Consider the following 25231-nt stretch of genomic DNA (forward strand, 5'->3'; position numbering starts at 1 on the left):
TGTCCCATGCACCACACAATAAATAATTATACCATTTTGACTAGACACATTCAAAATGCAAAAATATTTGTTTTTTCAAACTGTTTGGAGCAATTTGTTATATTTTTGTAATTTTTGTATAACTTATTTGTAATTTTGAAATATAACATTAAAGAGTATATTTGATGTGATGAATTGCTCTGTCATTTATCAGATTTACCAATTATAATTTCAATTTGGGCTGGTTAATTATGAACAATGGGTCAAATTGGGGGGCGGGGACATATGGGGGCGGGGCTCCATTTGGGCTCCTCCCCTAACCGCATGTGGTCTCACTCCAAGCTTTGAGTAAAACTTGAGAGCCCTGTCAAGACATGTAACAGCTGAAAAAAACACGAGTGGGGGTAATATTGATGTATTTTATGCTGTGGAATAAAACGTGAAATTATCTTGAGCTTGTATTCACCACATACACATACCTTATTTCAGCCATTTAACCAAAACCCCATAAAAAAAATAAATAAATAAATAAATTGAATTCGGGACGATGAAGTGCTAAAATGCGCTTTTTTGCGTTTTGGCCTTCAAAGTGATGTCATACCTGCACCACTCTAATGGCAAAAGTGGGAGACTGTACGTTTTGAATGCTTATATCGTCTAAAATTGAATTTTGTCATTGTTTTGGAGCACACTAGCTTAAAGATTACAGTAAAGGCTAACAATTCTGAAAGCCAAAAAACTTTTTTATTGCTGAGGTATCACTAAAAATACACATGAATAAACACAATTGCAATGAAATGTACATACTTAATATAGTACATATAACTTAGGATGAAAATAACCAATTGTACAAAGAAAGGGGAAAAGTTTAAAAGATTTTTAAAAATATTTGTTTTAAGCTTAAAAATATGTTTTATTTGGTCAAATCTATGCAATAATTTGAAACATAATTTTCCCTGCTATATTAAACCCAACATTCACACTTGCAAACTAGCAGTTTGACAACAACAACAACACACCACCAGCGGCAATGTTGCGCACGGCCACATTTCAGAGCAGGAGCCACTTCCGGCGCTTGATGTTATTTCCAGGCCGTCACTGCGTCACTTCCTCCTCTTCTTCAGGACTGTCTTCGGTAGAGGCAGGCCGAACGGTGAGCGGAATAAAATCTTAATTCATCCTTTTACATTCAGATGAAAATAAACGTTTCGTAGTCCATATCGCTGTGTTAGTGTTCACTGCACTCAAATGTGCCGATATTGCGGCTCGTAGAGCGATATTATGTGCGGTATTTATATGAATGATCACACGGGGTTTGTACATGGCGGCCATTGGTGTGATCTGCATGAAACCCTGAAGTCACAGAATAAAATGAATGCTGCTTTTCTAGCTTTAACATTACAGCAGAGTCCCATATAATTAAAAATGAAAAATGTATTAATACTTTAATGCTCAATATGAGCGTCCAATATCACGCATGTTATGTTTAGTAACGTTACTTGTGCTAGTTGCATGTGTTGTGCATGATATTTAGCATATATTTTAGATGTCTGCCGTAGTTTTAAACGATAAGTTTTGCTTTAAACTTGTATTTTATCGCGTGGTTTAGTTTAACTTGTTTTTTGTTTACGTCTTAAGACCGTACTGGTTGCTAACATTGCTAACGTACGTGCTACATGTCAACGTAGATCGCTTTAGTCAAAACTACGAGTCATTGTTCATCAAAAATGGTTTGTAAGTTATGTAAATGTGTGTTTTTTTTTAAATGTCTAATTCATTGTTGCTTGGTCATTTTTGTAGGCATCATGGCAGCCCTCAGACCCCTCACCAAACCTAATATCGTCAAGAAAAGGACCAAGAAGTTTATCAGACATCAGTCGGACCGATATGTCAAGATCAGGGTAGGAAACCTGGAATATCAAGGAATTTGGGATTTAGTGACTAGGGAAAAGCTATGGAAATACACCTTATATATATATTGTAGATTCATGTTATAGATTTTTTAAACAACTTATCCATGCATACATTTGATCTATTGCGACTGCCTTAATTGTAAAGTAACACTACAATACTTCATCTTTTATGAATGCATTTGTATTTATGCAAGTTATATTGCATACTTGCTGAACACTTGCTGCAAGTTCTGATCATCTTTGAGCACTAGCATTTTTTTTTTTTTTTTTAATGCAGTAAGTGTTTTTTAAATGTAACAACTGCCCAAAACCTATTCGAGATCATTATGTAGCTTGATATAGTAGATGACTCAATTAACTTAGTCTTCTAAAATAATGCATGGTCTAATATAAATGTGTGTCTGTAGAAAAACTGGAGGAAGCCCAGAGGTATTGACAACAGAGTGCGCAGACGCTTCAAGGGTCAGATGTTGATGCCCAACATCGGTTATGGAAGCAACAAAAAGACCAAACACATGTTGCCCTCTGGATTCAAGAAGTTCCTGGTCCACAATATCAAAGAACTCGAAGTCCTCATGATGAGCAACAAGTAAGAGCAGAAGGATTTTGCTACTTTTTATACCCAATGTGAATTTGCTTGGATTATTGTTTTAATATGTTGGTTCTTTGTGTTTGAATATGTAACTAATAGTTAGACCTGCCCGTCTCTGCGATCATACCTGCTGAATTGCCCGTATTCATCCCAGGTGTTGAATTCAGAGAGATATCATGGCGGAGGAAATACCCATTCTACCTCTAGCTCTTGCCGTAGCCAGCAGGTGGAAGATAATCTGCTACAAGTGACTAGTGCTTGTATTTGAGTCTCTCGAAGTATAACTAGGTCCTATACTATAACAAGTGTTACTTGAACAAGTCTTTTTTTGGGGAGGGCAGCAATGTTGCGTTCATTTAAAAAAAAAAACAGAATTTGTGTAACCTTAAGGTTTTTCTTTCTCTCCAGGACCCATTGTGCTGAGATCGCCCACAATGTGTCCTCAAAGAACAGGAAGCTGATTGTGGAGAGGGCCGCACAGTTGGCCATTAAAGTCACGAACCCCAACGCCAGACTCCGCAGCGAGGAGAACGAATAATCTGGTTATCTTGTTGTCTTTTCAATAAAGTGAAAAATATAAAACCATATTTTCTAATATTGTCAATTTCTTTTTTTGTCTAGATGATTTGTTGCGACTATGCCCTAAAAGTGTGTTTTGTTTTTGTGAAGACAATAAGTGTAGCAGAATAGCGCGCACGCTTTGGGATTGTCGTAACTGTATCTTAACGGATGGCTGTCGCTTGGTTCTTTTGTTTAAACTGCCCTGTCAATCATCTTGTCATGTTAAAATCCTCCATTTATTTAAATTTCCTGCTGTTTCGGAGAGAGATGTTGGAGCGCGTTGGTCTTTTCATGCAAACTTATGTGTTTGCAATTTGCATAATGATGCTTTTAAAAGTTAATTGTCAAACTTATATTTACAAAAGTGCACAATGCTGTTGAAATATGTGGATAATATTAAATAAATATTGTTTTGTTAGGTTAGATACAGATTATTAGCCATTCAAACGCCTTTATCTAAACTGCTCTACTTGATTGTAACTCGCACATCCACCATGTTTGTAGTTTTCTAACATCTTGTTTGTAGTTCTAATCGAATCCTTGTCTGACATTCAATGGGTTGTGGGCAATATTAGCCGTTTGTGTTCACGTTCTGCACTTCAGATTCTAACTGGGAAAAGTAGACCATCAGGGTATCTTCGAAATACTCATTTCAGCATACTATGATTTGGGATGTGCTAATTCTAACTGTGAATACCATTTAGGATGGAGAGTATGTGAAATAGGGATGCGGTTTTGTAGAAATTAAGTTTCGAGCTTAAAGTATTTATTTTCACATCAAAACTGTAGAACATTGCAGGATTTGTAACCACAAAAATGAAATGGAGTCCTAGCTAGTGTCCATTGATTCCACAGCCCCTGTCAAGGGGTCTCCTTGAAGGCTCTCGAAGATGGTGGCCATCTCTGCATTGCTTCTGATCTGGTTGGCGAAGTCTGCCATAGCAGGGCTCTTCTCCACCTCGCTGATGGACAGCAGGGCAGCCACGGCACGCATGGCAGAGCGCCGCAGCTCTTCCTGTTTCTCAAACTCCTGCTTCACTGAACCAGCTTTCACCTTTATATAGAACAAAAAAATGTGTATATATATATATATATATATATACACAATTGTTTACCTAGAAGCAGTGACTGATTATATGTAATCGGGTTCCAAAAATCGGTAACACTTTATTTTATAGTGTCCTTGTTACATATGTTACGTGTACTTACCATAGTAATAACAGTAAATTATGAATAATTACATGCAACTACCCCTCAACCAAACTAACCCTATAGAAAGTACATGTAGTTGCTTAATATTACTCAGTACTTGTATAATTACACTGTAACGACACAAAAATTAAGTACTTTTAATTGGGTTATATTACATTTTAAAATACTCATCAGACTGCAGTTAATAATAGCTATTCTCACAATGGCAGTAAATTATTCATAATTATCTTTTAAAGTCTACTGCTTATATATGTTCAGAAGGACTTCCAGGTTTGTAAATGCACAAACAGACCAGTCACTAGTCATGTGACTATCACTGGAAACTGAGCAAATCACAGCATTTGACAACTGCATTTACAGAAATCGAATTATCTCAGAATTGCATATCTAATCAACTATTCACAAACACATTTATTATTTGAATTATCACTCAGATTACTGTCTCTGCGAGGCTTTTGTCTTTCAGACACAATAAAATGTACAAATTCACGTCATTTCATATTTACATGCAATGCATGGATTCTCAAACTTTTTGGTCAGCTGAAACTATATTTACTTGAAATAAGCCCTGAGATTTTAAGTTAATAATTTAGGTCAATATTAAAATTAAGTCTAAAATGTTGTTTAATGGTCACATATGCAGATACTTTTTTTTAGTATTTCTTGAAATAATGTATCAATAGTAGGATTATAAATAGCAGTTATGATATGACATTCTGTGACAGTCTGTACTTTTTATTCATTGAAATGCTTTACAATTAAAAAACATGACATTGTCCTTTAGCAAACTTGCCTATAAAATGCAATAACTGAGAAATTGTATTAGATTTTCGTTATTTTATTTCCGTGACTATAACTGCCGTTGCAAAACAGGCACATAAACAATTTTTAGTTGCACTGATAATGATGATTGCATAACGAATTAACAATTCATTACTCCCACCCAACGCCACCATGTTTTAATCATTTGTTTTCCCATTTTAATTAAAGCGAACACACAATGAACTTTATAATAATTCATTAGTCTACCTGGTAAAGTAAATCGTGCATGGCCATTCAACAACATGGCCTTAATTTACTAAAACCAGAGAACAAATTTAATTCGTAGCCATGATTTAGCCTAAATGAGAGAACGAATTCTTAATTCAGGGGAAAGAAATCTTAATTGGAGGTACAAGAACCTCTCTATTGCACGCATTGTGTTTATCAAGCAATTTATACACGAAAATGAGTTTTTACGTGCATATGATACGCATGGATAGGTTTAGTAGTGGTGTGGGGTACGTATGTATTGTACATTTGGGTAGGACGTCTCCACACACTCCCTTTCAATTTCTTCTCCCTGCTCGTTCTTAACTTTGATTTTTACTTTGCATTTATGTGTAAGACTTGCAACTTCGCTAAAACAATATTTGAACTCAATGACCTATTGCGCCACTCTTGCTTAGCTATTTTACAGATTGTCTCGAACTAGCAAATCACCAAAGTGCATTCTGGGATGAGCGAACAACAGCGTTTCTCAGAAATCACTTACTGCTCCTTTAATGCACTTCATGTTGTTTATAACAAAGAATGGTGTATATTTTCTTATTCTTTGTATTTTTATACCAATATGGTACAAGATTATCCTATTCAAATCAATGTGATAAACGAGTTAGTTCAAAAGTAATCAAAAAGTAGTCATTATATTTCCATTATATTACCTTAAATGTGTAATGTAATGGATTACGTTGCTACCTACAATTTTTGTCATGTAATTTAGAATCAGTAAATGACTACAATTTGTAAGCAATCTTCCCAGCACTGCCTTAAAAGACAACATCATGTTAGGTCTTACCTTTGTAGTGCAAGTAGCTTTCAGTGGTTCCACTAATCTGTCCAGCCTTTGTACCACAGCAGCTGGACACAGTTTAGAAACTCTGGCGAGCATAATGAAGGTCAGCATCTGAAAAACAAGAAACATGAGCATCTTAAAGGGAATGAATGATGAAAATATGCTTGCTTTAATCCTATGTAATGCACTGGACAATGTTAAATCAGAATGCAATCGCATCAGATCCCTACCTCACCGAAAATAACTTACTTTAATGTCATAGTGGTCTTTCAGGCCTTCCTCAACGTGATTCAGAAACTCAAAGATATCCAAACAGTCCAGGCAGCTGTCCAGCAGAGTGTACATGCATTCAAACGCCGCCTTACGGACATCCAACCCATCATCTACCGTGTGCTTGAAGGGGCCCATCTCAACCTGAGATGTGATTTAACATGCCATCATTTGGTAAGATCAACAGTTACATTTTTAAAAGAATTAAAATTTCTTTTTCAGGGTTTGTGTACCTCTCGAACAAGGTCTTTTCTGATCTGGGTCTCGTTGTATAGATGTGGGAGAAGTGAAGTCAGAAGTCCACGGATGAGGGAAGGTTTGTTGTGGGCAACCGAATTGAACATGACTAAAGCCACTCGCCGAACATTAAGGTCAGGATCCTGGAGTGTTTTCAGGAAGTCACCTAATAGCAGAATTGGTGCAAGGGTTTAAGACAGTATCTATCATGCATTCGCCAAAAATGTATATCATTTGCATTTATTATCCACAGAAAAGCACCAAGTATACGCAGTTTACCAATGCATCCTTTGAGGAGTGAGTCTATTGGCATAGGGTGGTCTACGATAGTGAACTTCACTGCAGTTACAACCGTACTGCGGGAAAGAGGAGACCCTGGAAGAACAATAAATGCTTGCTGATTGCTTATTTTTGTGCAGACCAGTCATGTATTTCAAACACTTCACTTGATTAAAATGTTTTGAAACTAACCCATTATCTACCGAGTGTCTCGTCTCATATTACCTGAGGACAGTTGTTTCTTTAGCCTTGGTAGGAGTTCAGATGGACTAACCAATGTGAGTTTCCCCAAACATTCGGCTACAATATTGCGAGTGCCCTCCTCTGCGCATTCACAGTGCTTGAACAGCAGAGCCCAGATGCTCTCCACATGAGGCTTGAGACTTTCGGCTGAGAGAGCACTGATCATTTCCTTGAGGGAGTGCAGAAGCAGGTACTGTCTCTTTGGTTGGCTGCCGATCTCCTTGAGCATGAATGGCAGATACTCCCCTAAGTTCCCAACACAAATGTTTCCCAGGGCGAAAGATGCGGCAGATTTAACTTCCTCATTTGGAGAACTGAAGGCTTCCATCATGACTCCCTTCAGCTCCTTGTGCCCTTCGAAGTTCGCAGACCGTCCAATTTCCCCAAGACACAACAACGAGAGAATCCTCACCGACTCGGATGATTTGGGGTTCTTTACCTCCTGAATAAGGTTGGTAACCACTCCAGAAGCTTCTTTGGGACAGACGGTCGACAACGCTGCTACACATTTTGCCACAGAGTAGTAGGACTGTTTATGCACAGACATGGAGTCAGTGGACTTTGAATTGTAGTAAGGCCCTCTCAAGGCTTTCAGGAGGTCACTGTAACCCATGTTGTTGGACTTTGTTGCTACAAGAACCTGGAAGAACTCAAGTATTGAACTAAGAGCACCTCCTTGTAGCAGTGGAGAGTGGACTAAGTTAAGCACTTCAGGTAAGATCGTCCCCCCAATTTTGCTCAAAGAGGACGGGCAAACTTTGGCCATACACGTGATCAGCGTTATGGCTACTTGTGAGATATGCATATCGCTCTCCTGAATCAAAGCAGGTACCTCACTCAGTATGGACTCTATCATAGGGGGCTTGAAGCTGTCGCTGTAGTTTGTGACCATCACATTCAAGGCTGTAATCGTGTTCAACTTGAGGGCCCGCTGGTTTTTCCGCAAGAAGGATCCAAGCATTGGAATCCCCTCTGTTAAAATGGGCCTTAGGTCAATTTTAAGTGGCGAGGAAGCGACGAGAGTTAAAGTCTTCACTGCGATAAGCCTGGTGATTTCATTTTTAAGCCTTTCCAGAAATATCTGCAAAGTGGGCTGCAGGTCAGCACCAAGCTGGTCACCCAAATGACTCAAAATGTGGCCCATGCAGAAAATGGCCCGCTCTTTCACTTCTTGGTCTATGTCAGCTGCCTTCAACCTCTTCGAGGTGCAAGCAAACACGTTCTTTATGTAGGGCTTGGCGTCAAAAGAGATGGGCTTGTCCAGCGGCCGCATGAGCTTGACAATCTGCTGGGTGACTTGAAGGGCCTCAGATGTGATTTTATAAAACGGGTCTTCGACACATTGGATCACCGCTGGTAAGATGACATTAATGTGTGGGTGGAAGATCTCTGGGTCGTGGCTACTCAAGAGAACATTGAGGAAAGAAAGGGCATCAATCTTCATATTTGAAGAGGTCGACTTGTCTGTTAAGGAGTAAATAATACCTAAAGAGAGAGAAAATATGAATGTATACACTGAAAATAATATGCTACAGAACTGGTTAAAGAGTAGGGCTGAGTAAAAATATCGATTTCTCGATTTGAATCGATTCTCATTTTGACGAACCGATATCGATTATTAAATCCCAAGAATCGATTAGTCATCCTGTTTTCAGTTGATGAATGAATGTAACATTGTAGCGCGCATCCCATCCAATAAATCGCAATAATCTTTGTGCTTTGTTACTATTGATATAAAACAAAGTCTCAGATTTCAAATTAGGCTACGTCCATTTTCTTACGAAATTCAAAAACATAAATTGGCGCTGTGGCGTGAGATCGCTCAGCTCAAGAGCAACAACATGATCTTCTCTTCCGCCTTAATAATACCAGTTACCGCGCGAAATAAACATGAATGAGCATCTGAAAGTATATTAAAAGGTAGAGTACAACTTCGAAATCCGTATCATGTGACATGGAATCACTCAATCAGTGTTTCAACCGTGGAAAGACGTTAGTAAATCAGCTTTTTTAAGTGACATTTACCTCAGAAAAACCACATCCAGTGACCATAAACTCGTTAGTCAGCTAGAAAAATTAACTCTAGAGAGGAGCATTTTGCTAAATATATGCACCATATTACATATTCATTATAATTTTTAATGTTCTTCAATTTTTAATGCATGTTTGAATAAATCTGGCAGGTTTTTATGACAGCCACCATTTAAATGTTTATATTTCATATAACTTTATTATTATAAAAATAAATAAAAGTGTAATTTAAGTGTTTGTATACAAATCAGTACAAATCTCCCATAGTTTACAGCATTAGTTAAGAGATTTGTTTTCCTTTAGAAAATTTGCCATGTATTGTACCTGATATCCAAAATAATCAATATTGAATCGAATCGAATTCGAATCGAATTGCAATCTTGTGAATCGAAATCGAATCGAATTGTGAAATTTGTGTCAATACCCAGCCCTATTAAAGAGTGCAATTGGATGCAAAAGATTCAGAGGGAACTTGATAGTTAGAGTATCAGGTATTAATTTATTACAATAATATAGCGATTAAGTGATTAAACTCAACAAAGTAAAGACCATTATTGACTCAGAATAAATTGGGTTTTAATGGTCTTTGGTCAAGTGTAGATGGTTATAGCACAGCATTTAATGCTAAATATCTTTTAATCTGACCTGGAATGAGGGCAGGTATGTGCTCTCCTAGTTGACTGGGCAGCACATTAGCCATCTCTGTCAAGAGACTGAAGCAACCTTGCCTACTTCTCAAGCTCTTCTCCTTTAGCTGTCGGTGTAAGGCTTTTACTATTGTCGGTACCTGTAAAAGCAGATGAGAGCTATTTTAGGAGATATGCACCATGTAGTTTGGGTCAATAACCTGCGCGCCACCACACCTGTTTCTTCAAGAGAGAGACCGCCGGCTCCTCTTTAGCTCCCGTGTCCAAACTGGGGCCGTGAGGGTGTCGGGTCTGTCTGAGCAAAGCCACAAAGGCTGAGAAAATGTCCGTCTTAACATTCTCCTCGCGTTCTTTGAAGCGGGACACCAACGTTGGGCCTACAGATCCATAGAGCTCCACCAGCAGATCCCTGCGGCTGCTGATTATCGCCTCCAGACATTTCACAGAGGAGCGCCGCACCTTCCAGCTCATGTCCTCATCATCACTGTACTCATCATCAGACTCTATAGATTACAAGTGTGTTGACTGTGAAAAACACACTCAGAGTGGGCAGCACTACATCCGCCATCTGCCTCATCTCATACATAGCTAGAGAAACTTTGAGTGTACCATTAGTAATGATTTTTAATTCTTTCCAAAAATATCATATCAAGATGGAATTATAACTCCTAAAATTGCACAATGATGGTCAAAAAAATCACCCTGATCTTCATCCTCTCTTTCCTCAATGTCCATACTGTCATCCTGGTCATCGTCAGCATCATAGTTGTAATTGGGGTCGTAGGTTATGTACTTTAAACACAACTTGATAATTGTTGGGATGTGAGGGGACATTTCCTTTGGACATCTGACACAAAAAAAACAACAACAAGAATTTCTGACTTAATATCTGACATACAAGTTCACACAGAGAGAGAAAGCATTGTGTCATGATGAAAAAGCTGAATTTTAAAGTTATAAACCAAATAATGTAGAAGCAGTTTCACCTGCTAACAAAAGCTTCGAAAGCTTGAAAGCAGAACTCGCGTAGCTCATCATCTTCCACGTTACAAAACTTCACCACCATGGGTACAATCTTCTCCAGGTGTTCACCTTCATATCATAAAAGACTCAATGTTAATACAGCAACCATGTCATATATCAAAATCTCCAAAAGACATTTTAGCATGGTTGTGTCCGAAATCGCTCCATATACCCTTAAATAGAGCACTATTTGATGGGATGGCCATTTCTAGTGGTGTCCGAAACCATAGTGGACGTTATCAAGTGTTATCAGCCAATGTTTTAAAGGGATAGTTCATCCAAAAATGTAAATTCTGTCAGTAATTACTCACCCTCATGTTGTTCCAACCCCGTAAGACTTTCGTTCATCTTCGGAACACAAATTAAGATATTTTTGATGAAATCTGAGTGCTGGCTCACTCCTCCACAGGCTTATGGACACTATAACTTGCTGGCCCAGAAAATGTATTAAAGAGATCGTTAATATAGTCCAAGTGACTCCAGTGGCTCAATCTTAAGTTTATAAAGCGGCGAGAATACTTTTTGTGCGCAAAAACAAACAAAAATAACGACTTTATTCCACTATTCATTTCCTTCTCTCTGGGCCTCGAGTTTTTTCACGTAGTGTTTTAGCGCAGCGCGTCTGTGTTGCACAGTAATTACTCAAGGGTGAGTAATTACTGACAGAATTTACATTTTTGGGTGAACTAACCCTTTAACTAGATTAATTTTATCTTTGCATATCTCTTCAGCTCCCTCTGCTGGTCACACCGTTAATACTACATTCCCTCAACATTGACAGACATAATTCTTCTAGCATAAATATAAAAGCAGCTCTCACCAATTCTGTGTCCTCCTCGTCTGCTGACCGTGGCCAAGCACTGGATGTACGTGCGCACGTTGGAGGAGGACGGTCCGCGGGACAGCTCGCCCATGAGGTGTTCGATGAGCTGAGTGAACAGAGCAGGGCTACAGCTTGGCACCAGGTGACCCAGCGCGATAATAGAGCGCTTCCTTACAGCCATACGAGGACTCATGAGCTGGGCGAGGAGACCGGTCAGAATCGACTGATGGAAGCTCACCAGAGGAGTGCTCAGCCTGTCAAATAATGCATTAGGCTGATGGGGGCATGTTCATACACACGTTTCATGCAAGTGTAAGGCATTTTGACCAACCTGCCCAACATGTCGGAGAGAATATCCAAAGCCTCCAGCTGAATGGACACGTCGTCTTGCATTCCCAATGCTCCAATCAGCTGGGACGTGATCTTCCTACAGACGTTGACTGTGAGGCTCAAACCTTGAATACAATACAACAACTGTAACCAAAGAGATCCTAAAAAGTCATAAATCTCTATAATGTCAGCAAGATACCAGCAGATGACGATGGCAGTTCAGCGATGACGGTCTTCAGGCCCATGCTGGAAATGTCCCTCAGCTGCTCTTTGTTGGACACCATATTTGAACAGAGAGTGTCCACCATCATCTCCACCTGACACTCCTTCACCTTTCCCACTAGAGGACCAAGACTACACGAACCAGAAATAGTCGTGATTATTTCATCAGGTTCATGTTCGGAAGAAAATCTGAGGGAGAAGATACCATTTGACGGCCAGATTCTGGACTTCTCCGTTTTTGTCCTCCAGGAGTTTGAGGAGCATGGTCACGACTTTCCTCTCGCTCTCCTCGTCCAGTTTGATCGAGTCCTTCTGGAGCTCCATCATCAGGTCATTGGCTGCCATAAACCTTTCATTTGTTTCAGGAAAGTGCTCATCAGTTTTGATGTTCTTCACCACCACATTACTCAAATAGCATGGCACATGTCCAAAACACACGGTATCACCATGGTAAATAACTAGCGAGATTGTGGTACTTGATTAGCAAAACTGTCTGGTGTGGAAACCCATTTCTACCACATAAAGAAAAAAACATGCTTTTGTAAATCATATGAAAAGTTGAAAAGATAACACACTAAGTCATAATTGTTAGATAAAAGTCGAAATTATGGCATAAAGTTTGAAATATGACATACAAAGTCAAAATGATAGTTTTGACCCTAAAAAGTAAAAATTATGACATAAAAAGTTGAAGTATGACATACAGTCGAAAGGAAAGTTATGCCATTAAAAAGTTGATATTCTTATAAAAAGTTGAAATATGATAGTATCATAATTATAGTTATGACATTAAAAAAGTAAAAATTATGACGTTAAAAGTTTAAATACGACATACAATGTCTAAATGATAGTTATGACATTAAAAAGTTGAAATTATGACATTAAAAAGCTTAAATTCTTAAAAAAGAGTTGAAATACGACATACAAAGTCATAAGTATAGTTATGACATTAAAAAGTCAAAATTATGGCAGAAAGTCATCATGTCACTCAGTTATGACGAAATCTGTCAAAATTTCGACGTTTTATATAATAAAACTTAAATAATTAATTAGTAGGTCATCATTTCAACTTTATTTCATAAAATATTTTTGTCATAATTATGACGATGGATTTGATTAAGTATGTCATAATTTCGATTTAGCATGTCATAATTATGACGCAGTATGTCGTTCGACTTTTATTTAAATATCACAACTTGTTGTATGTTATATATTTTTTTATAATTAAGATTTACCAAAGCATGATTTTTCCCCCTTATGCCGGAAATGGGCTTCCATAATTTGGGAACGGCAAATTAGAAACTGAATTCTGTGGGAAGCGTGACAGAAATCATAAATGTTAATTAATTTAATATTTAATTAAGTTTGACTGGGTTTCCATTTCCATATTAAACAAAATACAAATAAAACTTAGTATATTGAATAGTCAACATAAGTTACAATTTCATGCAAACAAATCGTTTTCAGCCTATGTCCACAACAGTTTACATTTACAAAAGTAGCCAATGTTTATTCCACTTCACTATTTTTCAAAGGGTTAATATAAATCTGAAAATGATTATTTAAGCCACAAATAAACTGCTTTGTCACTGGCCTATTTTAGTAAACATTAGTCGTGAGTCTGAAACATGCGTCTATAACACACACACTGTCTTACCGAAAGTCTTTGTCAGTTGATGTCATTTTTTCCAACAGATTGGAAATGTAAAAGGTGACACTCGACATCTTGACTTTTTAAAAGTAACGCACTTCACTGAATGACGATGTAAAAATTACTACAGAAAGTTGAGCTTGATGAAGACCATAGCGCCTGGCTGGACACTGGGCAGACTGGGACATATGACACTCTCGGACAGTTATAAATAGAGATGCGGGCGATATATATTCATTTAACTCGCCTTTGCCGCCTTCTGCTGCAGTCAGTGTGAACTGCAGGACGGGGACGGAAGAATCGAGCGGAACCTTTCTTCTGTTCCACCCGGAGACTTTAGCAGGGGGAACACAGTCGGCACTGAGCGGTCAGCCTCTGCCACGTCGGAAATACTATCAGTGTTTTCATTTCTGAAGAGCAGAAGAGCGATTAGAGACGTTTTTTAGCTGAAGGAGTTTGTTGGAGGGATTTAAGCAAATATGGTGAGTGTTACATTATTCATATTTTCAGATATTGAAGTGCTCCGATTCTACAGTTTCATAATGAATGACCGGATGGAAAATGAATGCATTTGGCATGTCTGATTACGAGATTAAAGCGGTTTAAAGAGATATTTGGATGTGGTTCGATATTCAACTCTTTATAAAAACAGCCCTGGTAATATTAAACAATTATCTTTGATTATGTACGTTAACGGAAAGTACCATGCTATTACTGCGATGTTTTGGACCGTTTTCAGTTTTTCCATTATTATTATTCTCAGTCCGTTTTAGCTATGTTGGATCCGAGTTTAATGAGCTGGCAACTACTTATTTTTAGTTGTTGTATTTATATTTACTGCTGTAAATTGATTAAAATATTGTATCCAGTTAATAACTTGAAAAATTATTAAAAAATAACAAATTGATTAATCAATTGCTCATATCATTATTAAGAAAAATACCCCAAATAATTCAGTATGTATATATATATATATATATATATGTGTGTGTGTGTATATATGTAAATAATTTTTATAAATAATAATAAATTATCTTTTTGTTCTCTTTTAAATTCTCTCTTTCAGTGTATTTCAAATACACTCTACTTTGGTAATTCTGTGATTTGAATAGTATTTGAATAGAATAGTATTGATTTGTATTTTTTAGGGGTATTCACTCTTGATGTCCCTTAGTTTAATCTGACGCGCATTAAAGTTAAACATCATTAATACGTTTTCGACAAATATCAGTTTAACTGACATCTCCGCACATGTGCGGTCTTGTGTGTTTCAGGTTTCGGTCATTAACACGGTGGACACCTCACATGAGGATATGATCGTGAGTATCTCCATCCATCTTTACTAGTACTGCATCTTTTTTTCAACGTTACATGACTGTGATTTGTGGTTCTGCGTTCAGCATGACGCTCAGATGGATTATTACGGCACGAGACTGGCCACCTGCTCCTCTGATCGCTCCGTCAAGATCTTTGATGTCAAAAACGGAGGGCAGATCCTCGTGGCTGATCTGAGGGGGTATGAGAAGCGCGCGACTAAAACCAGGGTTTCCGTGGAGTCGATTTTAACTCTAATTCTGATTCTGTTTTGGCAGCCACGAGGGTCCCGTGTGGCAGGTGGCCTGGGCTCACCCCATGTACGGCAACATCCTGGCGTCCTGCTCCTACGACAGGAAGGTGATCATCTGGAAGGAGGAGAACGGCTCCTGGGATAAGATGTACGAGTACACGGGCCACGACTCGTCCGGTAACTTCACGCTTTTTGATTCTCATGTCAAACACTGTGACAGAAATTCCTCCCGCTGTGGACACTCACACATTGGCTTCTCCTGCAGTGAATTCTGTGTGCTGGGGACCGTATGACTTCGGGTTGATTCTGGCCTGTGGCAGCTCAGATGGGGCGATTTCAGTGTTGACCTGCTCTGGAGATGGACACTGGGATATTAAGAAGATCAACAATGCACATACAGTGAGTTTGGCCTTTATTTGAGATCTTAAAATATACATGTACAGGGCTCTAATAATGATTTGATTTCATTTAATTTAAATTATTTTATTTAAGTATGATTAGCCTTAATAACGCATAAACAAAAAGAAAATGGCAACACCTTTTGCATTCCCGGGTCAGTTTTGACCCGGTGGAGCGCAAGTTTATAAAATCATAACTTAACTAAAACCATATTTGAATCAAGCTCTTCAGTAACACTTAATTTTAGTGTCCTTGTTACACGTTACATGTTGTTGCATAATTACATACAACTAACCCTAATTATTTCTCAGTACTTTAATGTATAATTACACTGTAACATTGACACTGACATAAAGTGCAAATGAACTTCTCATTAATTAGTAAATGTGCAAAAAATCGGTTACACTTTATTTGAAGCTGTCGTTGTTACAGTGTAATTATATATTTAAGTACTGAGTAATATTAAGCAACTACATGTATTTGCTATAGGGGTAGGGTTAGGGTTTGGTTGAGGGTTAGTTGCATGTAATTCTGCATAATTTACTGTTATTACTATGCTAAGTACATGTAACATGTAACAAGGACACTGTAAAATAAAGTGTTACCAAAAAAAACTATATTTTTGAGTTACAATGCTATTACTATGTTATTACTGTATTATTATTTTGTCATAGCCTTTTATACTTAAAAAAAAGGAGTTCTTTGAAATTTCACATCAACTACAGCAAGAAAGAAATATTACAGAAAAGATGCAAAAACATTATTTATAAAAAATGGTATTTAAATTTTTTATAGGTGCTTGATCTGTATAGGCTCTTTGGGACATTATAAATCCAATATTTGATTATTTGAATGCTGATTGGACAATACAGTGTTCTAGACGTCCAATAAAGAGGCTTCAGTCGAGTATGTCATACAAGACTGGCGAAATGTATTGTACTTCCTGTTATTTGAGTTTTTTTGACATGGTTTCTCTGGTGTTTCTGTCAGATCGGCTGTAACGCTGTGAGTTGGGCCCCAGCTGTTGTCCCAGGGAGTCTTATCGAGCAGCCAACAGGACAGAAGCCCAACTTCATCAAGAGATTTGTGTCTGGAGGCTGTGACAATCTGGTCAAGCTGTGGAAGTGAGTGCACTCCTTATTTTAAAGTGCACAGTGACGAGCACCTGCTGCCAGCTAACTACACTTGGTCATAAACACACCTATATATATATATATATATATATATATGCTAGTTTTTATTTTCTACATTGTGTGAGGAAATGTATTTAAATATAATACAATGGTGCTGATAGTGCTACATTCTCACTGTTTCTCACAGCATTATCAAATTAGCCAATAATATGTAATGTTAAATGTTCATAATTTCAACCCTCTACAATGCAAATAAATCACTCGCATATGCGACTGAATCTTCACTCTGGGCGACTAAATCATGTCTATCATTAGTTATTGGCTAATAAATTCTTAGATTTTACTCTCCTGTGTGTGTGTTAGAGGTTAAGTATAAGTTTAGCATAGATATATTTCACTTGTTGAACACTCTGAGCGCTTGAGAGTTTCGCTCTCCATCAAGTGATTCTGTACTATTTCAGTTCAGCTTAATGGATGTGTTCTCACACACACACAGAGAGAGAGAGCGAGAGTCTTACACACCACGCAGTGTCGACGTTTTTTTGGAATTATTCCGTTTTTAAGAACAAGCAGAAGATATGCCGTTTTATCTGGTAGTGGGCGGAGCTAATGCGTTAACGGCAATCTCATTGGATGGACCTGTTTTGATTTCAGCAAATCTGTTCGAGCGAACGCAGATAATGTGATTAACATTCATGAACCCAGCAGCTCATCAATCCTTAGTGTGTTGTATATTGTTATTAGTAGTAGTATTATTATCTTTTACTAATAATAACTATTATCTTATTTTTTATTTTATTTACAGAAACAGTGAGTGACCAACAATATCTTAAGCATCACCAGTCCTAAGTTCAGTTAAAACGACAAATATGCATTCATACATGGTTACCAAGTTTTAGTTCTAATTACTAAAGTTCTATCATTAAGTGCTTGATTATCATAATATCATAATATAATGCTTGATTGACTGGTGTTAAGAGTGTACGTTCAGATATTTAAAAAGCTGTGCCATTTTACAACGATAGGTGGAATCATATATATATATATATATATATATACACACACACACACACACACACACACACACACACACACACACACACACACACACACACACACACACACACACACACACACACACACACACACCGGTATATATATCTATCTATCTGTTGTGAACTGTCTACTCTGCTCTGATTGGTCAGATGGCCCAGTCTGTTGTGATTGGTCTACTCTGCTCTGATTGGTCAGATGGCTCAGTCTTTTGTGAATGGTCTACTCTGCTCTGATTGGTCAGATGGTCCAGTCTGTTGTGATTGGTCTACTCTGCTCTGATTGGTCAGATGGCTCAGTCTTTTGTGATTGGTCTACTCTGCTCTGATTGGTCAGATGGTCCAGTCTGTTGTGATTGGTCTACTCTGCTCTGATTGGTCAGATGGCTCAGTCTGTTGTGATTGGTCTACTCTGCTCTGATTGGTCAGATGGTCCAGTCTGTTGTGATTGGTCTACTCTGCTCTGATTGGTCAGATGGCTCAGTCTGTTGTGATTGGTCTACACAACAGACTTTCTTTCAGGAGAGAGTAACTTTATTTGTCAAATTATGTACTGACATTCAAACTTTCTTCCCAGAGAAGAGGATGGCCAATGGAAAGAGGACCAGAAGCTGGAGGCGCACAGTGATTGGGTGAGAGATGTTGGTTGGGCTCCTTCCATTGGTCTGCCCACCAGCACAATCGCCAGCTGCTCACAGGTAATCAACTCTAATCTACTCTACATATTCTACTGTGGGACTCGTCCAGTATCAATGTGAATGATAATTTTGATAAAAAAATAAATCCAAATTTAAATAAATTGAATAAAGTTTTATTTTATTCCTGTAGCTCGAACATAGCGGTAGCAACGCCAAAGTGGTTTGATTCCTTGGGAATGCTTTTGTTAAAATGGTTTGTATAATTGGTCTGCAAAATGCATAAATCTATTTCATATTATATTATACCATAGGATGGTCGTGTGTTTATCTGGACGTGTGACGACCCAGCCGGTAACACCTGGACGGCCAAACTTCTCCACAAGTTCAGTGACGTGGTGTGGCACGTGAGCTGGTCCATCACAGGAAACATCCTGGCTGTGTCAGGAGGGGACAACAAAGTACGTTCCTGTCAAATATGACCATAGAATTTGAATTTAATGGCATAATTTATTCACCCTCGTATTTACCGTCACTTTTGATTCATTTAATGCATAACTTGTTGAATAAAAGTATTAATTTTATACTAACCCCCAACGTTTGAACCATAATGTACATCTATTTTAATCATTTATTGTTGCAAATTAAATAATTTTTTTTTAAAGTAGGAACTAAAACAATACTGTAGTTAAAGCTTATGAATATTTATATATCAAATATTTTATCATATTAATTATATCCACCAATATATTATTATAATGAGCAGTGTTTACCCAAATATATTTGACTTGCATACTATTTTTTTGCTTTTTGATATATGAAGTTTTGAATCAGTTCATTAAAATGGACAGTTGTACACCTTTTTGGCTATTGAAGTTTAAATAGCAGGCGGTAATAGACAGTTTTAACTCCCTCATTTACAAGAATGGATCATCAAACTAGTCTAATGACAAATAAAAAGCACACTTAATGCATTGTGATATTAACGCTGTATATTTAGTGTGCGGCAAACTCAAACATGACTAAAGGACGGGCCGTGAATGTGCTTTGACATTGTGATTCATTGACTTTTCACCATGAAACTAATGTTGACGCTCTTTGGATCTCATCCCATGGGATTACGGAGTACGTTGGAGCATGTGGGCAGCGAATTACCCAGCATCATTACTCATTTCACAGTGCACTCTCAGGTTCAGGAATTAATGACAGAGGTTATATCACCCAGCACTCGGCCCGGCGTGAGGGAATCCGTCCCTGACATCACCGTTTATTTAAATAAAGACGCTTTCGGTTAGATGCTCTGCCTTGTAATTATTCACTGCGGCAAGCGGCGGGTCGAGCCATTTACTCGCCGACGAACATGCCATTATCTGATGCATTTACAAAACAGACAGCTTAATAATGCAAAAGGGCTCTGAAAATACACGCAGGTTAACAGTCCTCTCTAGGTGCTTCTAGGGAGCTAAAGTAGGCAAGTTTTTGATTTGTTCGTTACTAATGGTGTGTACGCAGTGATTCTTGAAGGTGTTTTTGATTCCTTGTTAGCTGGCCATAATCATTTTACGCCACGCTACACTGAAAAAAATTGTGTAAATGGCAAGTATCAACATGGAATTTTAAAAAAGTATTTTCTTGTAAAACGTACTCCAATAACCTTGGTTTTATCTAATTTTTTTGTTTTTTGACTAAGTATAGATGAGCTTTGGGGTGTGTTCACATTTGTAGTTCGGGTTCTCTTCGCTCTTTTGTTCCGGACCAAAAAAAAAGATTAATTGTTCGCACTTGGCATGTTTGGTTGGATTAAAAACAAACTCTGGTGCGATTGCTCTGTTAGTGCGGTTCATTTGAATAAGTGTGAACGCTGCCATCTAGGGCTGAAACGATTCATCGAGTTACTCAATTAACTCGATTACAAAAATTCCTCGAGGCAAAAACTCTGCCTCGAAGCCTCGTTAAATTCCTATGACGCGCACTATACGCGCAGGGATCTGATTTCACACGGACAGTTGTTCAATGTTCAGGAAGCACACCATAGCGCGTGATACATTTTGAATTTAGTTGGCGCGATGGCGGAGAGTAAAGATGTCCATAAACGGCAGAGAATGTCTAAAGTTTGGGATCGCTTCCTTTCAGCGTCGCTGAAACAAGGTAACGATTCTGTCCCCCGCATTTCTTTTTTGATCCAGCGCCAATATTTGCGCCCGTGCCGAAGCCTATACATTGATGTTCGCTGATTTTAATCCCACACTGTATTTGTAGTGATGTCGTGATGCGGGTTGACTAGATATGATGTTTAGCTTTGATGTTTTTAAGTAGTAAACGTATTCACGTTCAATTGCAAGAGAGTATAGCCTAAAAAAAGAACCCCTTCACACACACACACACACACACACACACACACACACACACACACACACACACACACACACACACACACACACACACACACACACACACACGCACACACGCACCCTCGCACCCTCGTCTCTCTCACGCGCCAGTCAGACCAATTGCGGCAATGCATCACATGCTTAAACTTTTATGCAGCCACGCAACAATAATTTCAGCATGCATTCACTGTATACACCGGGACGTGATGGAGGAACAAATATTGTATTGCAGTCTTTGCGAGACCTTGTTTGTAGGATTTGTCACGTCTGCCAAATAGTTACAGACAACAATAAAAAATGAAACTCCCCAGCCTGCTTTTCCAAATCCACTCGTACTTTTGGGGAAGACATAATCGGCTACCAAAGTAATTGAGCATAGAACATTTTCAATTAACAAAAAAAATTTAAAATACTACAAAACGTGCTAATATACTTCAACTAGCCTAAGTGAAAAACAAAATGCTTTTTTTTTTCTATTTAACAAAATGCATATTTGCAATAAAACAATCCCCTTTTCAAAGCTACACTTATTTTATTTTTCTTATAAATTGTACACATTGTGTACCTGTTTGGCTTGATATTTTATTATCATTTCATTTATTTTTGTTCTCAGGTAGGTAATTTGCAGAAGGTGCAATCCTTTTTTTGTAATGTTGTATTAAGAAGACAAAACTAAGGCCAAATGGCCTTTACTATTTAAGTTTGTATTCATAGTTTTACATGTTATACATGTTTTACAGTAAGTTGACTTAACTGTATTGTTATATAATTGTTGGCACTGGCACTTATAAACACTAAATGGGTAAAAATTACAATAAATAGGCTTAGTTTTGGAGCCAAATGTTGGAGTTGGAATAAATACCTCTTTTTTTTCTTTTTTTTTTTTTCTTTTTTTTTTGAGAAATAAAAGCCAAATGCTTGATCATTTTACAGCCACATCATTTTTGTTATGCATTATTTGTTTTGGTTGTTTAAAAACACCATTTTTTTTATCCGATTAATCAATCGATTAAGTGCTAGATTAATCTATTACAAAAATAATCGATAGCTGCAGCCCTACTGCCATCAAACAAGTGGACTGAGAACGCTGAAAAGATGGGTCTCGGTCCACTTCCAAACAAACTCTGGTGCGGCTCGAATGAAAGATGAACACAACATTGACCAAAGACAAAACAAAAACAGGATATGATGTCATAAGGTACAACCCTAAAAAGGACAGGATGCTCAGTCATACCTGTTGTTTCTCGTCATAGTCGTGATGAACAGGACAACAGAACATAGACAGTTCAAAACAGGCATCAGAACCACGTCATCTCGCAGCAGATCTGTGTGTGTGTGTGTGTGACGGAGGGATTCCTGACGCTGTTTTGACTCCTTTACACATTTTATAAGCTCTTCACGAGTTCTCAGCTGCTCAAAATACCATCATATGTAGCTACGCACACACAGCGAGTGCATTTATCACAGCAAACAGCATTAATTTGGGTGTTTGGTAAGTTCTGTCGCGAAATATACGTCATAAAAGCCGACCAGGTTGTGAACATATCCCTATTCCTTTAGGTTCGGTATCTTTAGTTTCGGTGATAAAAATGCCAATCTGACACATTTAGTCCTAACACCCTTAGTCGTGGTTCACTTAGCGTTCACACTGCCGTCCAAACCTAAAGATAAAAAACAAAAAAAGGATTTTATGGCGTATATTTTGCGTGTGAACTTACCGAACATCCAAAACATTGCTGTGTTGTGGGATAAATGCACTCGCTGTATGTGCGTAGCCTATCACAATGGTATTTTGAGCAGCTGAGAACTCGTGAAGAGCTTATAAAATGTGTAAAGGAGTCAAAACAGCGTCAGGAATCCCTCCGTCACACACACACAGATCTGCTGCGAGATGACGTGGTTCTGATGCGTGTACTGAACTTGTCCATCCCGACTATGATGAGAAAAAACAACTTGAGCATTCTGTCCTTTTTAGGGTCACATCTTATGACGACATGTCCTGTTTTTGGTTCGTTTGGAAGTGGACGAGACTCATCTTTTCAGCGTCTCAATCCTCTTGTTTGGTGGCACCAGGGTTTCTGAACCGCACGAACAGAGCAATCGCACCAGAGTTCATTTTAATCCAACCAAACATGCCAAGTGTGAACACACCCTTAGACTGCTTCACTGACACTGGAACTGGAAGACGTGAGGCTTCCTTTTACCTAACAGCGTTTTTTAAAGGGCTCATTCAAGAAATTACGTCATTGAAATTGTTCCGCATTTACTTCTGCTCATAGGTGACCCTGTGGAAGGAGTCAGTGGACGGACAGTGGGCCTGCATCAGTGACGTCAACAAAGGCCAGGGAGCCGTGACCTCCATCACAGACAGCCAACAGAACGAGCAGTGAAGCCCATCTCCTCTCGCGCCTCCGCTCAGACCAGGGGGACACCCCTTCTGCCCTCAAAGACTTTCCTCCAACGCTAGAAGTGCATCTCACTCCCAGAGGCAGAGCCAAAATCAGTTTTTTTTTTTCAACTCTACCCTGATTTTTACATAATTTCCATTGGTTCATTTACAGACCAGATGTTTGAGCTGATTTGTATTGTTTGTAAAGATTCTTAACATGTCAATTATTTAGAGAAGAAAGAAATTATGATGAATGAAAACTGATTCAAAAATATTGGACACATTGGACATTAGTGTGTTTCAAGACCTGGACGAACATTGAAGAATAAAGTTTTCTACACTAAACTATAACTAACCTGTTTATTAGTATTATATTACATTATATAATTATTAACAATATATTCATTCTGTGTGTGTGTGTGTGTGTGTGTGTGTATATATATATACACACATAACAATTTGTTATTAATACCATATAAAATATCTCACACTGCAATCTTTTTAATGAACTTTTAACCCTCATTGTAATGAACTTGGTGCTCTTTGGCATTTTTTGACCGAAAAACTTTTTTTTTTTTTTTTTTTAAGCATTTTTTACTTCATCGGAAACTTGACAAAGGTTTTGGCACTTGCTGTGTGAACACACACACACAAAAACAGTCACACTTCTATTGTTCGCTGTCAAAAATGCGAATTACACCTAGTGGAAGCGTTTGGTACTGCGCTCAAACAAAATCTTACTGAAAGCTAATTTTTTGAGACATCAACCTCCGATTTTTAAAAACTTTTTTTAGATGTATGGCTTTGATTTTTCTTTGATTGAACTTTTTCATTTCAGCAATAATCTGCCAAGAGTCTTCCTTAAAAAGAGACCAAACATACGTTTAATACAACTTAACCGACAGTCTTTGTCTTAATTATTTTTCATCAGAATGCTCACAAATCACAAATTCCTCATACAAATTCATATTTATTTGCCAAAACGTAAAATAGTTATGAATTGCCATATGAGTGTTGGAATGAAATTGGTTGCGAACAGCATTTCATGTTGACTTTAAACCATATTTCAAAATGCAATACTTGGTGCACCATTAAACAACTAAACCATGAGTAAAACCATTGGCATCACCTGCATAATCTGTCAAGTAAACATGCCATCCAAACATCCAGCGTGAACGTAGCATGGCAGTTGTTTCCATTACTGTCAGATGAAATTATCCCTCGGTTACAGATTTTGTTGGAGTTGCCCAAGGGTTCAGGAGATCAACACAGAGGCCTGCCAACCCTCCTTCGGCCTCCAGTTATGAGTTTGCATCTGGGATGGTGAAAAACATCCATTTGTGTGCCAGGCCAGCCTCTAACTAGCGCAAGAGAAGTGTCACTTAGAATAACGTGTTGATTTTTTAAATTTATTTTTGTTGAGAAATGCGTATTTTCACACATCAGCTTAGCGCTTGCGGTTTGCAGTTCTGACACGTTCCTTACTCATATTGCAAAGCCAAAATAACTCATCTTCGGTGAGTTTCATCATCATTTTTCAATACACAGTTCTCATTTTTCTTTTAAATTCATTTTGTATGCTTCAATGACCTAGTCAAAACTTGCAGATATATATTATTTGAGTTTTAACCCTGTAGACTGTAAAAAAAAAAAAAAAAAAAAAAAAAAAAAGTAGCCGCCTTAAAATTAAGTACAATCAACTTGGAAGTTTAAATCATTTCAACTTAAATTACATTAAACTAACTTAAAAATGAGTTGAATCTTGTATAACTAAAAAAAGTTGAATCGCTTAATGAGTTAAAGCAATGTAAAAAGATAT

General features: G+C 37.9%; 3 protein-coding genes across 3 annotated transcripts; 2 read left to right on the top strand and 1 right to left on the bottom strand.

The window, feature by feature from the left end:
• Positions 1-1074: 1074 nt before the first annotated feature.
• rpl32 (ribosomal protein L32) lies at positions 1075-3069 on the top strand. Its single transcript, XM_081383903.1, has 4 exons — positions 1075-1132; positions 1780-1880; positions 2300-2481; positions 2893-3069. The coding sequence occupies exons 2-4, from the start codon at positions 1785-1787 to the stop codon at positions 3020-3022; spliced, it is 408 nt and encodes a 135-aa protein (XP_081240029.1). The 5' UTR covers positions 1075-1132; positions 1780-1784; the 3' UTR covers positions 3023-3069.
• Positions 3070-3789: 720 nt separating this feature from the next.
• On the bottom strand, positions 3790-14032 carry cand2 (cullin-associated and neddylation-dissociated 2 (putative)). The gene is made up of 15 exons (XM_081384515.1): positions 13854-14032; positions 12402-12545; positions 12174-12328; positions 11976-12099; positions 11642-11898; positions 10785-10890; positions 10500-10645; positions 10015-10301; positions 9797-9938; positions 7103-8605; positions 6878-6973; positions 6595-6764; positions 6341-6505; positions 6095-6202; positions 3790-4099 (listed from the first exon to the last, which is right to left on the bottom strand). The coding sequence occupies exons 1-15, from the start codon at positions 13919-13921 to the stop codon at positions 3875-3877; spliced, it is 3696 nt and encodes a 1231-aa protein (XP_081240641.1). The 5' UTR covers positions 13922-14032; the 3' UTR covers positions 3790-3874.
• Positions 14033-14108: 76 nt separating this feature from the next.
• On the top strand, positions 14109-23995 carry sec13 (SEC13 homolog, nuclear pore and COPII coat complex component). The gene is made up of 9 exons (XM_081383951.1): positions 14109-14329; positions 15122-15166; positions 15248-15363; positions 15440-15591; positions 15680-15813; positions 16804-16937; positions 18576-18696; positions 18948-19094; positions 23303-23995. Exons 1-9 carry the CDS (start codon positions 14327-14329, stop codon positions 23411-23413), a joined length of 963 nt encoding a protein of 320 aa, XP_081240077.1. The 5' UTR covers positions 14109-14326; the 3' UTR covers positions 23414-23995.
• Positions 23996-25231: the final 1236 nt, after the last annotated feature.

This window comes from Scardinius erythrophthalmus (assembly GCF_964197995.2).
Source record: "Scardinius erythrophthalmus genome assembly, chromosome: 14".
Lineage (NCBI taxonomy): Eukaryota > Metazoa > Chordata > Actinopteri > Cypriniformes > Leuciscidae > Scardinius > Scardinius erythrophthalmus.